This window comes from Musa acuminata, chromosome BXJ2-2 (genome assembly GCF_036884655.1).
Source record: "Musa acuminata AAA Group cultivar baxijiao chromosome BXJ2-2, Cavendish_Baxijiao_AAA, whole genome shotgun sequence".
Taxonomy (NCBI): Eukaryota; Viridiplantae; Streptophyta; class Magnoliopsida; order Zingiberales; family Musaceae; genus Musa; species Musa acuminata.
This window is the reverse complement of record NC_088339.1, coordinates 21674086-21690118: the sequence shown is the minus strand read 5'-3', so window position 1 is coordinate 21690118 and position 16033 is coordinate 21674086. Positions and strand designations below refer to the sequence as shown.

Here is a 16033-nt window from a genome sequence, read left to right as displayed (position 1 = left end):
CAAGATTAATCATATACCAACCTCTTTGGATCCATTTGTCTTTCACGTTAACAACAGTGAGTACACCTAAAAGATACCCTATTACCCAAGTTTCCAAGGCAAAAGCAGCTCAAGCAGACCTAATATATCAAACAAGTTGCTATAAGAAAAGGCAAAGGGAATCCGATCTGCTTCGCAAAATAACTTTTCAGTGTCGTGCACAGATAAAACAAATGAAAACTTGTATTGCTGCAGGGAGAGATTAATTTCAGTGGAGAGATTTGACTGTGACCGATGTCTGACCATCTTACTTACTGTAGTAATTCCATCATTTATTAGGTCAGCTAACGCATCATACGCAGGTCAGTAATCCACTGCATATGCATTATTTATCCTTTCTTTTCTTTGAGACGCATCATCTAAGATTTCTTGTTACGTTGGTTCTATCTGTTCATAGTGTGTAAGGTAGTACTCACTTTGTTAGATGGGCATCCCACACAAAACAAGGAAGAAGCTGATGGCAGGACAGAACATCTCTACTCATAGTGCAAGAACATGGCCCAGTGATAATTAATGAGTTCTACACAAAAGAAAAATAAATTACACTTTAAATTAACCAAAGAACACGAATAGCAAAAAGGTTTGTAGGTTGTTCATCATTCCATTTTCTCGAATACAAACAAAGAATTCACTGGCAAGTTTCTCAAGGCTTTACCTTGAAACCAAGAACATACATGCTGAAACCTATTACTTAAAGACTGCTCTCTCTCTCTCTCTCTCTCTCTCTCTCTCTCTCTCTCTCTCTCTATATGTATATATATATAGCAGAGAAGGCCTATATATTTGCCCCATCGAAGGATCATAGTAGATAGCTTCAGGCCACAGGAAGCATAATGAGGAACGTGAGCGTCAGGTGCATTCTGATATGTGTTGTGTTGAGCTCACTGAGCTGTGTGAAGTCGGATCTTGAGTTGGGTTTCTATGACAAGAGCTGCCCGACCGCGGAGAAGATGATCTTTGACTACGTAAAGCAGCACGTACCCAATGCACCTTCTCTTGCTGCTGCTCTTCTCAGGATGCACTTCCACGACTGCTTTGTGAGGGTGAGCATCCACAGGATATGCTTCTTTGTCTTCCCTTTTCACTGCTCTGATGGCTCTTCGTTTTTCCTGTTTTCAGGGTTGCGATGCTTCTGTGCTGATAAACTCCACCAGAAAGCACCAAGCAGAGAAATCGGCACTGCCGAACCAAAGCCTCCGTGGCTTCGATTTCCTGGACAGAGTGAAGAGCTTGGTGGAAGCTGAATGCCCAGGGGTTGTTTCCTGTGCAGATATCATTGCCTTGGTTGCAAGGGATTCAGTCGTAGCCATAGTAAGTAGCCAAAATATAATTAGATTATCCTATCCATCAGAGCCAATATATACTTAAATTCAACTCTGTTTACCACATTAGGGAGGCCCGTATTGGAATGTTCCAACAGGACGTAGAGATGGTCTGATCTCGAGGTCGTCGGAGGCATCCAAGGAGCTCCCTGCACCAACATTCGACTTCACTGCTCTTCGATCATCTTTTTCTAGCAAAGGATTAAATCTGAAAGATTTAGTAGTACTGTCAGGTGCTCAATTCGACATTGTTTCGTCAATTAAGATGTATTTTGATTGTAGAGGAGGACTAATATCGAACTCTCTTCATCGTAGGAGCTCATACTATCGGAGTCTCTCACTGCCGATCGTTCAGTAATCGGCTGTACAATTTCACCGGTAAAGGCGACGAAGATCCCTCCCTAGACAGCTTCTACGCAGCCGACCTGAGGAAGAACAAGTGCAAAACTCCAAAGGACACGACGACGATTGTGGAAATGGATCCGGGTAGCTTCAGAACCTTCGATCTGGGATACTACAAACACCTGCTCCGGAGACGAGGCCTCTTCCGGTCTGATGCAGCTCTGGCCACTGATGCTGCCACCAAGTCGGCGATCATTAAGCTTGTGAACAGTCCCCTGGAAGTCTTCTTCAAAGAATTTGGCTTGTCTATGGAGAAGATGGGCAGGATTGAGGTAAAGACGGGATCTGCAGGCGAAATCAGGAAGAACTGTGCTGTCATCAATGTTTAGGCCTCTGTTCTTGCCCGAACTTATTGTGTTTGTTTTCATTTGGCATTTCAATGCGAATTCAAAAAATAAAAAAGCAGCTGAATATAATATTTATTTGTGGAACATTTTTCTTTGATGAATTGGCTTTATCGATGATATTTAGCATTATAACTCCTCAGACAAAGCACGGATATATTACAATCAATCTATACATAAAAATAATAATGTAGGCAATAATATGATACTACTTCTGAGGCTTGAGCCGCGACCTCCGTTTCTTCTGAGAAGGGCGCATTCTCACCATTTTGCTCGTTCTCGAGAGCTTCCCATCCTTCCCTACGTGGACGCTTCCCTGCATGCTCATCCGGTGCAGTCTGCTCCTCCAAAACCACATCTTGTACTTCACCGCCGCCATCAACTCAAATCTCAGCTGCGCTGTCCCGCTGCTGATGGCGTCGCTGACCCACCGGCCGCAGCTCGCCCCTCCCCTCACCTGGGCAGTCTTCCCGTGGCCCTGGTAGAAAGGCTGTATCGTCGTTGACCCCACGCTCGCATCCATCACGTACAGCGACACGTTCATGTCGCTGTAGTAAACCCTGCAGCCTCTGTTCCTGTTGGCGATTTCGATGCCGAAGAAGACGGTGGAGTCGGCGGTGCCGTTGTTTGGTTGCAGGATGGTGACCTCGACGATGGTGTAGGAGGGGTCGGAGATGCGGAGGCTCAGCCATATGAAGAAGACGACGAGGCCGGAGAGGACGAAGAATTGGAGCAGCCAGCAATAGAACCTGTCCGTGTCCGGCATGGCGAGCTCATCATTGTCTGCGAACGATGCTGCGGGAGAAGAGGAGCAGAAGTGCATGTTAGGGGAGGAATCCTGAGCGTTGCTTGCGGCTTGGAAAGCTTCTGATGCTTTCCTCTATTTCGAGGTTATTTTGAGGGGATTTGGGATATTTTGGACTAATATACAATCTTTCTCAAATGATTGGAAAAGAAATTGGGCTAATACACTGTCAGTGACAATAAACATACGAGATCGACCAGCGGCTCCCTCCACTGCCGCCGTCTCGTTAGTGACCAGCGTTCCACGGTCATACGAGATCGCAGCCCTAGAGCGCCGCCACGGCGACGCCCTCCTTCGGCGCCACTGCTTCCTCTGCCCGCATTGATGGCGGCTCCTCCCGCTCGTAGCCTCGCCGCCCGCAAATGTTGCTAAAAGGATGATGTCGCAAATACAACACTCGAAATGAAATTGAATTAGGCGAAAGAAGAACGAAAAAGCAAGCAAATGTCGAATTCGACGTGCGACATAGAAGCTTGGCAGTTCCATGCATCGGTCAAGGCATCACGTACGTGCCATCGTGTAGGAGACATGAAAGACTAATAACTTTCTATTAACCATCAGAAATATCATATATACAAAAAGATCATTCGCTGAGCAAATTCTATTAGGACTGGGACACAAATTCCACTTCCATAATATTCTACAGCCTTTCTAACATCAGCATCTCTAATCTAAAATTCACTTTAATTTCCAATATCATCGTCACCAACAATGCCGTCTCCGAATCCTTTTGAATGAGTTGACTGCCGCATGCACTTCAGAGCAAGTATGGCGTTGCTGGTGCTGCTGCTAGTTCTGACGTGAACATAAAACCTGGATCGTGCCTGAGAAAACAAAAGGAATATGTACTTGATTAGCATGTAACGTAAGCTTTCGAGCACTTGCATTTGAGTAAAAGATCTCATCAGCTAGTCGATTCAAAAACATGTTTAGAACGAAGATGGTGCCATGTGCCCAGATCACATACCAATGCTCGTGCATGACGCCCCAAGGGCGGATCCCAGCCGCCGACTTAGGCTTCGCCTTCTCCTAGCCACCGGCTTCCTCAGTTGCTGCCGTATTCGCAGCGTCCGGCTCTCCGCTTTTCTCCATGATCGTTTCCAGAGATGGCCGCCACGCCGACGCCCTCCTCCTCCTCCTGTGCGGCTTGTCGTCACCTGCCGTCACCCGCCTCGACGCGGATTCCGCTGGCCGTGCCAGTGCTTCGTGCGCCGGCGCTGACGGCCTCTCCTCCCAGCCCAAGGCTCTCCGCCCGCACAGAAACTTCAACATCCTCATCTCGCCCTGCTTGCAGCTATTCCGCAAGTGTGCTATATCAGCGACGTCTGCGAAGACGACGACGGCTTGATGGGATAATATAACGGGTCAACTATTCAACACACCCGATAAGAACTCGAATCCGTATCCGAGTTGGATTAAGGACGTAATTATGACAATTATAATTCGACTAGGAGTTGGCTGATATAGACAAGATACATAAATTAAATTCGGATTCGGATTCGAGATGAGATAAATAGGACATATTGATTCATCTTGATTAGCATCCCCTAATTTAAAACATCATCAAACCTTATCAGATCTCACTCAAATAGAGTCACATGAAATATATCAGATGTTCATGGGCCGGCAGAAGGTTTATTTGCATCAACGTATCAGGCCATATGGATTGAGCTGCATTGGTAAACCAAGTCCTATTTGGGTCCATTAGGCAATGTTAAATAGAGTCGTCACATGAAATAGACACAGAGGATACGTAATTGGGCTGATCTGAACCGGTAAAGATTGCATCCACCCCTGTCCCTGTCCCTGTCACTCATTCCTCCCTCTCCGTCCGCTGGTAGAACAGTCAACAGAAGTAGGGGCAGTTTGGGCACATAAAGATTGGATGGAGAAGCTTAGGCACTTTAAAGATGGGAAGATGCACTGTTTTGTTCGTATGTTGTTTGTTGGAGAACTGTGATGAGCAGTGAGGTTGAGGTGTTACGCTGAAAGAGGGAGAGAAGGAGAGCGAAAAGAAAGACACCTTGTGCACCAGGCTTTGGGCATGAAGAGGGAAGAGCATCAGTAAGCAGCATTGTGACACTGGGAGACCCAACAGAGATGTCAGGAGACTCTGCTTTGGCGCTTCATCTACTTCTATCCCGTCTCCCCCACTTTCCTCTGTGTCTCCTGGGCCTTGGTGACTCGGCGATGTGACTCCTATCCCTCTTTTCTCTTCTTTTCCTTCTCTCGTCGATTGACCAGCCGAGGAACTCACGCTGCCTCCCTTTGTCCTGTATTCACCTTAAGATATTATTCCGTGTGTTCCTTTTTTTTGCCTTCCACCTCCTTTCCCATCTTCATCATTGTAGTCCTTTCTTGTGGTGCTTTTTGGCGAACTTTCTTGTCATACTTACTGCTCACTCGTTGGATTTCTTGAAGCGTTCCGAAGCCCTTCTTTTTCCTTTTGTTAAAGCCTGTTGGTGGTGATTCTGCTGCGAGTTGCTGCGATGACTTGCGATCTTGAAGTGGACGTCAATGGGGAAGAGATCTTCCTGGTTGATAAGGTAAGCCTTCTTTCCCAGTTCACAACGATCACCAAGAGGACTTCTTTGAATTGTAACTGAGGTCTTCTTTTTCTTGGAAGTGAGAGTTCAATTTTGATTCTTTGTCTGATTCGTTTTCTCCTCCTGCTTTTGCATTTGATGTTATCATTCTCCGGAAGGAACAATTTTTCCTCCTATATTTTTATTTTAATTTTTTGATCTGTTTTCAATGTTTAAAGCAAAACAGATTCCCTACTTTTGTTTTTTTTACCCCGTCTTCTAATTTTTGGATCCTTTTCTCTCTCATTTATGAAGTCTTCATGTGAGTACTCAATGCTCTCATGTCGTCTTCATGCTCGGAGTTACTGTGGACGCTTAAGAGGGACCGATTCTGCTCTCTTGCTTCACTGTGCATATTGAATGCATGTACTAACAGCTCACCATCTTTGCCTCTTTCGAATAACGGTACTTCGGGAGGACTTTTCATTCTCCATTACTGCTGCCTTGTTTCTTCCACGAATTTAATGCTTTGGAACGTTTCCTCGAGAAGTTTTAGTTTCACCCATTCCTACTTTGTTGTGAGTTGTTCGCTTGCCATTTTGGTGTGCCACTGTTGCCATCTCATAATTCACAGCATTATTAGCAGGCATTTGGTAGTCTGAGTCGATTGATTCTTTACAGGAAGTCCTCTCATCCTTCTGCGGAAGAGTGAGGAAGTTGATCGATCCAACATCCATCGCTTCAGCCACAAAACCCCTCAAAGTGGCATTCACGGACTTGCCTGGAGGAGCAGAGGCATTTGAGTTGATGACAAGGTTATGCTACAACAATGTCGCGACTCGGATTACTCCCCGCACCACCTGCCTTCTGCACTCTGTCGCTCACTTCATGGAAATGACTGATGGCGGCGTTTCTTCCTCGGTGAACCTGTTGAAGCTGATCCAGAAGTCTCTCGAGGGGATCCCTTACTGGTCATGGTCTGAGATCGTACTCGCCCTGAGACAATGCCAAGATTTGTTTCCGGTGGCGAGCACCTCGGGGTTGATGGATAGAATTCTGGAATCCCTGGCTGGTAGAATCACAGCAGCCAGCGATGTTAGTCCGGCAGTCTCCTCTCCTGAGAGCTCTGCGTTCCGGTTCTCGTTCGACACGAGAAGCACGATGAGCACCAAAAATTGCAATCACCGAGCTTGGTGGTTCGAAGATCTTGTGGTGCTGAACCCCGCCATGATCGAAAAGATCGTCAAGAGCATGGTTCTTCACAAAGTAGATCAAGTTTTGATCAGTAGGTTCCTTGCTCATTACCTGAAGAGTGCAGCGTCCAACGCCTCCTCGTCCGACAAGAAAGAGGCCGCTGAAACCATCATCAACCTGCTCCACTCTCTTGATGCAAGCTGTGTGTCCTGCAAGGGTTTGTTTGGTGTTCTTCGAATCTCCTCGTCCTTGAAGATCAGCAAGTGTTGCCAGAGCAAACTGGAGAGTATGATAGGCAACAAGTTCGATCAAGCGACGTTAGATAATTTACTGGTTCCAGCTCCTTCAGGGACGAAGAGCCTCTATGATGTGAATCTAATCTTAAGGTTCTTGAAGTCCTTCCTCAGAATCGAGGGTCGTAAATCCATAACCGAGTTGAAGCAGGCAGGGAGCTTGATGGACTCGTACTTGGCGGAAGTTGCCCCAGATTCCTCTTTGAAGCCTTTAAAGTTCGTGGCACTCGCCACAGCTCTGCCGGACGAAGCAAGAGACTCCCATGATGCGATTTACGGTGCCATCGACATGTATCTCGAGGTATCCTTGGAATAATTCGTGAGGCAAAACCTTTAAAGTGTCCAGTTGAATGATTTGTTTTAGCTGATTCTTCACTGCTGTGCTCATGGAATTCTCAGGTTCATACTCAATTATCGGGCGAGGAGAAGATGAAGATGTTTTGTGCAATAAACTACGAGAAGCTGTCGTCAGAATCCTGCAAACACCTTGCGAGCAACAGGAAGTTCCCCTCAAGAACGGCCATCCGAGCTCTCATTTCTCAGCAATCGAAGCTCAGGAGTCTGCTCAAGGAGGTCAACCAATTGAAGAAGCACAGCGGTGCTCTGCCTAAGGCAAATCCGAGCAAGGAGAATAGATTCAGTGATGATGAGCAGATCATTCTTTACGCGAAGAAGGTGGACTTGTCGACGGAGAACGAGAAGCTCAAGTCCCAGCTGCAAGGAATGCAGTGGAAGGTGATGGAATTGGAAAGGATCTGCAGGAAGATGCAAGCACAAATGGCAAGGGCCACGAAGAAGAACAGAACGGTGAGTCCAAGCAATGCCAGATCGCTGCCCAGGCTGTGCTCATGATCTCACACGGATTCATCGATCCCACATACTTTTTGTACATATTATTACTGACGAGTGGGTCTCACCAGAATCTGAGATTTTGCTTTTGTTCCTTCCTGTAAAGCTGATGGAGAACAGTAGCTTTAGCAGATGACAATGAGAGGCGGTTGGATTGATGTGTTTTTGAGCATTGAGATGTCTATTTGTGCAGCTAATGCCCTGTTCTCCTCCTCCTCTTTAATCATTATTGTCCATAGTACTTGCACCTTTTATGAAGCCTCATGGGAAGACTTGTCTGTCATCTGTGTCTGCTTGCACTGCCTGGAACAGCTTATGGGCAGGACATGAATAATAGAAACGCTGCATGATGCTTCTCATATGCAAATAACAAGCAAAAGTACTTCCCCTCGAATGACGGAGAATCAATCAGTGAAAATTAGAAAGGAGGCTGACATACATATATGATTATAATACCATCTTCACTTTGTAATCCACTTCGGATACAAAGAACATATGCATAACAAGTCTTGAAGTCTTGACTTTTCCTTTTGCAGCAGCCATAACACCTTCTCTGAGGTCCATGTTATTGTATTCGACATGACACACGACATTAATGGTGAAGCTATTAATGCCCAAAGGAGGTATCATCTCACGGTGCCCCAGGCGAGGAACGCGGCAGAGGACGCTCTGAGGTTGTGGGACACCCAACACGCAGCACTGTCACTGCATTTAGGGTGGAGGGATGTGCACGCCATTGTACAGTAGAGTGAGGGCAAATGGAAGCAGACATTGGGCGTGTGACTACGAGACAGGCCAAGTTTTATTCTTCCTCCGGAGAAGCTTCTTCGGATGCTCTCTCCTTGCGTGTAGCTCTCCGCAGAAGCAACAAAAGACTCAGCTAATGTCCATGCATTGACTCCAAAAGCCATATGAATAATCAAGACAAACATACTGCTCATGTCATTCTGTTCATATATTAGCCTTGATGCGTTCACCTCTGTTTTCCTCCATGGATCCTCTGTGAATCCAAATCATATCAGGGCGACGATAGATGATGATCTACCTGCAATGAGAACATTCAAGTTGACACCGAATTAACCCTCTCACATGCAGTGTTCGATGTTCTGCTGGATGAAGTGGGATTTTGTAGGCGACTCGGAGCTTGAAAGTGAAAACACACTCTATATTAATTGTGCTCTGTTCTTTCTCTCTCTCTCTCTCTCTCCCTTTTTCTTTTGAGTGAGAAACCCAATTAATAAAATTTCACTTTCCTCATAGTTTATGACATAATTACTTTTTATTGTTCTGTTCTTATACCATACAAAATTCAAATAGCACAAGTATTTTCATCAAATCATCTCATGCAACATTTTATTCTCCAGGCATAACATTTTTCATCATCAAAAAGCTTCAATTTACCCGAAGAACACTTAATTTACGGGACAGAAAAGAAAAAAAGAGAATGGAGGATAACCAAAGAAAGGGACTTCAGAAAAGAGATGACTGATAGAAATTAAGCGAAGAAGATAGAAAGATAGAAATTGTAGAAGAAACTATGAAATGTATAAGATATAATTGCCTAATACATTTTGATAGTGAATTCTTGACAGCCATTTATACACATTCAGCATGGAGGATTTTTCTCAACTACTGAGAGATTTCCTCAACTGCCTTGAGGAAATCTTATCTGCTTATCATGCCCCCGCAAGATTGAGCTTCCATCAAGGATGCCGATCTTGGACCGATGAGATGAAAATAGTTTACGGGCGAGAGGTTTTGTGAGTGAGTCGGCTAGTTGATCTGCTGTATGTAACATGAGAAACTCGGAGTTGATGTCTGGCAACTTGATCTCGCACAAAATGGAAGTCGATGGCTATGTGTTTCATGCGGGAATGGAACACTGGATTGGCACATAAATAGGTAGCTCCAATATTATCACAATATATTGTAGGAATAATCGTGGAGTTGACGTTGAGTTCCTTGAGCAAATTTGTGACCCAATTGAGTTCAGCAGCGGTGGTGGCGACGGCACGGTATTCAGCTTCAGTTGTAGATCGTGCAACCGTCTTTTGTTTTTTAGAACTCCAACTGATTGGAGTAGCTCCAAGGAAGACAATGTATCCGGACGTAGATGTTCTATCATCAAAGTTCCCTGCCCAATCAGCATCAGCAAAGGCATGGAGATGGAGTGAAGTATTTTTGCGAAGAAAAATGCCATGATTAAGAGTCCCTTTAAGATACCGCAAAATTCGTTTGACCGCAGACCAATGTGTAGTAGATGGTCGATGCATGAATTGCGATAACTTATTGACGGCAAATGAAATATCTGGACGGGTGAGAGCCAAGGACTTGTCGATACTGAGTCGAATCTGTAGCAGGACTTCCATCACATAATTTAAGTGATTCACTGGTAGAGAGAGGAGTTGTAACCTCTTTCGCATCCTGCATGTTTGCCTTTGATAATAAATCTTGAATATACTTTCTTTGTGATAGGAAGAGACCTGAGGATGTAAATGTTGCTTCCACTCCCAGAAAGTAGCTTAAAGTTCCTAGATCTTTGAGGGAGAATCGATCGGCCAAGTGCTTTAGAAATGCCTGAGTCTTCAAAGGATCATTTCCTGTGACAATAATATCATCCACATATACTAAAAGATATATTATGCTTCCATTGTGCTGGCAAATGAATAACGAGGTATCAGACTTTGAATTGATGAAGCCAATTGAGGTCAAAAATGAGCCAAGCTCGTTATACCAAGCCCTTGGAGCTTGACGAAGTCCATAAATAGCTTTTTGAAGTTTGCAGACATGCCTCGGATATTGAGGATGAACGAAACCAGGAGGTTGTTGCATAAAGACATCTTTAGTAAGTGACCCCTGTAAAAAGGCATTGTTAACATCCAATTGTCGTATGTGCCAGCCCTTTGAGATAGCCAAACTCAGGATAAGACGGATTGTTGTGGGTTTAACAACGGGACTAAATGTCTCTGTGAAGTCGACACCAGGTCGTTGATGAAACCCTTTGGCGACTAGACGTGCTTTGTATCTGGCAACGGATCCGTCTGGGTTCCGCTTAGTTCACTTACCACAACCTTTACACTCGATGATGTTTTGTGTGCACCTAACATTAAAAGAAACCTCATTTCCGTTTCTCAATTCTGTAAACAAAATAATACATCAATTGAATTCTTTCCTAACTTTTTTCTTGTCAAGGATTTGAGCACGGGGGCATCCTTGGTCCAGGGCCAGAACAAAGACAACATTTATGAGTGGCCATCCACTTCACAAATTACCCTTCCTACTGCTCACTCCTCAATCGCAGCTCCGGTTGATGTATGGCATCGTCGTCTTGGTCATCCCTCCCCTTTTATTCAGCAAAAATTACTTTCTCGTTATTCTCTTCCTACCTTGAAAATCAATAGCACTATTAATCATTGTGATGCTTGTCTTTGCAATAAAAGTCATAAACTGCCTTTTGGGACAACCTCCATTTCTTGCTCTAAACCATTTGAAATCATTTATACCGACGTGTGGGGCCCTGCCCCAATTCCTTCTTTTGATAAGTTTCGTTTTTATGTCATTTTTGTAGATTATTTTACTAAGTACACATGGTTATATCCTCTCCATCACAAGTCTGATGTTTCTACTGTATTTACCAACTTTCGAAAGTTGGTCGAGAATTTTTTTCAATCTTCCATTAAAACAGTTTACTCTGATGGTGGAGGCGAATATCAAGCCCTCACATCCTGTCTCTCTGCTTGTGGTATACAACACCTCAAGTCACCCCCACATACTCCCCAATTGGTTGGTTCTGCCGAACGCAAACATCGGCATATCGTTGAAACTGGTCTCTCCCTTCTACATCAAGCATCCATGCCACCATCTTTTTGGTCAGTAGCTTTTCAAACTGCAGTTTATCTCATTAATCGTATGCTCACTCCAGTCTTACAATACCAGTCACCATTTGAAAAATTATTCCACAAACTTCCAAACCTTCATAAACTCAGAGTTTTTGGCTGTTTATGTTATCCATGGCTCCGTCCCTATGCGTCACATAAGCTAACACCGCTGAACTCCCCGACAGTAATCAAGGCATCATTGAAGGTCTGAGCTACCTGATTCAGGTAATATGGATCCTGGATCTTGTGGATAAGATCCTTATCATTACCTGACCACAGAATTCGAGTGAAGACGGGAGCTCCTCTCGGATCATAAGCTTAGAACAATGAGAAGGATGAGATGATTCACCTGGGCCGAGGTTGTGATAAGCAGATAAGATTTCCTCAAGGTAGTTGAGGAAATCTCTCAGTAGTTGAGAAAAATCCTCCATGCTGAATGTGTATAAATGGCTGTCAAGAATTCACTATCAAAATGTGATAAGCCTATGCGTCACATAAGCTTCTGCAGCAGTCGTACATGAGGATATCAGCGGGGCAATGGATCCAGCAACGGAAGCTTGAATAGCTTGGAGGATGAGGCGATCTTGACGTAACCATATCAAGGTGGTAACTTTCATAATACTCGGCCGTCGCATCCTGACTTCACAGGCCGCCAACGAGTTGTTTGCCAACTATGTGATAAAGTTGGATACTCCGCGAAAGTTTGTCGGTCTTGTCCCAGACTCCCTACTCCATCACAGTGGCCTCAGGCGAATTTCATGGCTACTCCAACTCCTACTCAACCAAATTGGATTGTGGATTCGGGCGCCTCTCATCACATCACCTCTGATCTTCAAAACTTGTCCATCTACAACAACTATGACGGAAATGAAGATATCATCATCGGTGACGGTAAAAGAATTCCTATTACTCATTCTGGTTCCTCAATGCTTAGTTCACTTACCACAACCTTTACACTCGATGATGTTTTGTGTGCACCTAACATTAAAAGAAACCTCATTTCCGTTTCTCAATTCTGTAAACAAAATAATACATCAATTGAATTCTTTCCTAACTTTTTTCTTGTCAAGGATTTGAGCACGGGGGCATCCTTGGTCCAGGGCCAGAACAAAGACAACATTTATGAGTGGCCATCCACTTCACAAATTACCCTTCCTACTGCTCACTCCTCAATCGCAGCTCCGGTTGATGTATGGCATCGTCGTCTTGGTCATCCCTCCCCTTTTATTCAGCAAAAATTACTTTCTCGTTATTCTCTTCCTACCTTGAAAATCAATAGCACTATTAATCATTGTGATGCTTGTCTTTGCAATAAAAGTCATAAACTGCCTTTTGGGACAACCTCCATTTCTTGCTCTAAACCATTTGAAATCATTTATACCGACGTGTGGGGCCCTGCCCCAATTCCTTCTTTTGATAAGTTTCGTTTTTATGTCATTTTTGTAGATTATTTTACTAAGTACACATGGTTATATCCTCTCCATCACAAGTCTGATGTTTCTACTGTATTTACCAACTTTCGAAAGTTGGTCGAGAATTTTTTTCAATCTTCCATTAAAACAGTTTACTCTGATGGTGGAGGCGAATATCAAGCCCTCACATCCTGTCTCTCTGCTTGTGGTATACAACACCTCAAGTCACCCCCACATACTCCCCAATTGGTTGGTTCTGCCGAACGCAAACATCGGCATATCGTTGAAACTGGTCTCTCCCTTCTACATCAAGCATCCATGCCACCATCTTTTTGGTCAGTAGCTTTTCAAACTGCAGTTTATCTCATTAATCGTATGCTCGCTCCAGTCTTACAATACCAGTCACCATTTGAAAAATTATTCCACAAACTTCCAAACCTTCATAAACTCAGAGTTTTTGGCTGTTTATGTTATCCATGGCTCCGTCCCTATGCGTCACATAAGCTAACACCGCTGAACTCCCCGACAGTAATCAAGGCATCATTGAAGGTCTGAGCTACCTGATTCAGGTAATATGGATCCTGGATCTTGTGGATAAGATCCTTATCATTACCTGACCACAGAATTCGAGTGAAGACGGGAGCTCCTCTCGGATCATAAGCTTAGAACAATGAGAAGGATGAGATGATTCACCTGGGCCGAGGTTGTGATAAGCAGATAAGATTTCCTCAAGGTAGTTGAGGAAATCTCTCAGTAGTTGAGAAAAATCCTCCATGCTGAATGTGTATAAATGGCTGTCAAGAATTCACTATCAAAATGTGATAAGCCTATGCGTCACATAAGCTTCTGCAGCAGTCGTACATGAGGATATCAGCGGGGCAATGGATCCAGCAACGGAAGCTTGAATAGCTTGGAGGATGAGGCGATCTTGACGTAACCATATCAAGGTGGTAACTTTCATAATACTCGGCCGTCGCATCCTGACTTCACAGGCCGCCAACGAGTTGTTTGCCAACTATGTGATAAAGTTGGACACTCCGCGAAAGTCTGTCGGTCTTGTCCCAGACTCCCTACTCCATCACAGTGGCCTCAGGCGAATTTCATGGCTACTCCAACTCCTACTCAACCAAATTGGATTGTGGATTCGGGCGCCTCTCATCACATCACCTCTGATCTTCAAAACTTGTCCATCTACAACAACTATGACGGAAATGAAGATATCATCATCGGTGACGGTAAAAGAATTCCTATTACTCATTCTGGTTCCTCAATGCTTAGTTCACTTACCACAACCTTTACACTCGATGATGTTTTGTGTGCACCTAACATTAAAAGAAACCTCATTTCCGTTTCTCAATTCTGTAAACAAAATAATACATCAATTGAATTCTTTCCTAACTTTTTTCTTGTCAAAGATTTGAGCACGGGGGCATCCTTGGTCCAGGGCCAGAACAAAGACAACATTTATGAGTGGCCATCCACTTCACAAATTACCCTTCCTACTGCTCACTCCTCAATCGCAGCTCCGGTTGATGTATGGCATCGTCGTCTTGGTCATCCCTCCCCTTTTATTCAGCAAAAATTACTTTCTCGTTATTCTCTTCCTACCTTGAAAATCAATAGCACTATTAATCATTGTGATGCTTGTCTTTGCAATAAAAGTCATAAACTGCCTTTTGGGACAACCTCCATTTCTTGCTCTAAACCATTTGAAATCATTTATACCGACGTGTGGGGCCCTGCCCCAATTCCTTCTTTTGATAAGTTTCGTTTTTATGTCATTTTTGTAGATTATTTTACTAAGTACACATGGTTATATCCTCTCCATCACAAGTCTGATGTTTCTACTGTATTTACCAACTTTCGAAAGTTGGTCGAGAATTTTTTTCAATCTTCCATTAAAACAGTTTACTCTGATGGTGGAGGCGAATATCAAGCCCTCACATCCTGTCTCTCTGCTTGTGGTATACAACACCTCAAGTCACCCCCACATACTCCCCAATTGGTTGGTTCTGCCGAACGCAAACATCGGCATATCGTTGAAACTGGTCTCTCCCTTCTACATCAAGCATCCATGCCACCATCTTTTTGGTCAGTAGCTTTTCAAACTGCAGTTTATCTCATTAATCGTATGCTCACTCCAGTCTTACAATACCAGTCACCATTTGAAAAATTATTCCACAAACTTCCAAACCTTCATAAACTCAGAGTTTTTGGCTGTTTATGTTATCCATGGCTCCGTCCCTATGCGTCACATAAGCTAACACCGCTGAACTCCCCGACAGTAATCAAGGCATCATTGAAGGTCTGAGCTACCTGATTCAGGTAATATGGATCCTGGATCTTGTGGATAAGATCCTTATCATTACCTGACCACAGAATTCGAGTGAAGACGGGAGCTCCTCTCGGATCATAAGCTTAGAACAATGAGAAGGATGAGATGATTCACCTGGGCCGAGGTTGTGATAAGCAGATAAGATTTCCTCAAGGTAGTTGAGGAAATCTCTCAGTAGTTGAGAAAAATCCTCCATGCTGAATGTGTATAAATGGCTGTCAAGAATTCACTATCAAAATGTGATAAGCCTATGCGTCACATAAGCTTCTGCAGCAGTCGTACATGAGGATATCAGCGGGGCAATGGATCCAGCAACGGAAGCTTGAATAGCTTGGAGGATGAGGCGATCTTGACGTAACCATATCAAGGTGGTAACTTTCATAATACTCGGCCGTCGCATCCTGACTTCACAGGCCGCCAACGAGTTGTTTGCCAACTATGTGATAAAGTTGGACACTCCGCGAAAGTCTGTCGGTCTTGTCCCAGACTCCCTACTCCATCACAGTGGCCTCAGGCGAATTTCATGGCTACTCCAACTCCTACTCAACCAAATTGGATTGTGGATTCGGGCGCCTCTCATCACATCACCTCTGATCTTCAAAACTTGTCCATCTACAACAACTATGACGGAAATG

General features: G+C 44.2%; 3 protein-coding genes across 3 annotated transcripts; 2 read left to right on the top strand and 1 right to left on the bottom strand.

Moving 5' to 3' along the window:
- Positions 1–815: 815 nt before the first annotated feature.
- Positions 816–2194, top strand: LOC135604930 (peroxidase 3-like). The gene is made up of 4 exons (XM_065094579.1): positions 816–1082; positions 1159–1350; positions 1432–1594; positions 1677–2194. The coding sequence occupies exons 1-4, from the start codon at positions 873–875 to the stop codon at positions 2090–2092; spliced, it is 981 nt and encodes a 326-aa protein (XP_064950651.1). The 5' UTR covers positions 816–872; the 3' UTR covers positions 2093–2194.
- A 121-nt stretch (positions 2195–2315) lies between these two features.
- On the bottom strand, positions 2316–2930 carry LOC103970923 (uncharacterized). The gene has a single exon (XM_009384841.3). The coding sequence runs from the start codon at positions 2928–2930 to the stop codon at positions 2316–2318; it is 615 nt and encodes a 204-aa protein (XP_009383116.3).
- Positions 2931–4666: 1736 nt separating this feature from the next.
- Positions 4667–7866, top strand: LOC135605334 (BTB/POZ domain-containing protein At3g22104-like). Its single transcript, XM_065095312.1, has 3 exons — positions 4667–5458; positions 6119–7225; positions 7324–7866. The coding sequence occupies exons 1-3, from the start codon at positions 5402–5404 to the stop codon at positions 7774–7776; spliced, it is 1617 nt and encodes a 538-aa protein (XP_064951384.1). The 5' UTR covers positions 4667–5401; the 3' UTR covers positions 7777–7866.
- The last annotated feature ends 8167 nt before the right edge of the window (positions 7867–16033 follow it).

What these genes read in the sequence shown, in the direction of transcription:
- LOC135604930 (XM_065094579.1), top strand. Translation starts at nt 873, where the DNA reads ATGAGGAACGTGAGCGTCAGGTGCATTCTGATATGTGTTGTGTTGAGC. An exon ending in TCCACGACTGCTTTGTGAGG is followed by an intron (nt 1,083 to 1,158) that starts GTGAGCATCCAC and finishes TCCTGTTTTCAG; the next exon opens with GGTTGCGATGCTTCTGTGCT. An exon ending in AGATTTAGTAGTACTGTCAG is followed by an intron (nt 1,595 to 1,676) that starts GTGCTCAATTCG and finishes TCTTCATCGTAG; the next exon opens with GAGCTCATACTATCGGAGTC.
- LOC103970923 (XM_009384841.3), bottom strand. Translation starts at nt 2,930, where the DNA reads ATGCACTTCTGCTCCTCTTCTCCCGCAGCATCGTTCGCAGACAATGAT.
- LOC135605334 (XM_065095312.1), top strand. Translation starts at nt 5,402, where the DNA reads ATGACTTGCGATCTTGAAGTGGACGTCAATGGGGAAGAGATCTTCCTG. An exon ending in AGATCTTCCTGGTTGATAAG is followed by an intron (nt 5,459 to 6,118) that starts GTAAGCCTTCTT and finishes GATTCTTTACAG; the next exon opens with GAAGTCCTCTCATCCTTCTG. An exon ending in CCATCGACATGTATCTCGAG is followed by an intron (nt 7,226 to 7,323) that starts GTATCCTTGGAA and finishes TGGAATTCTCAG; the next exon opens with GTTCATACTCAATTATCGGG.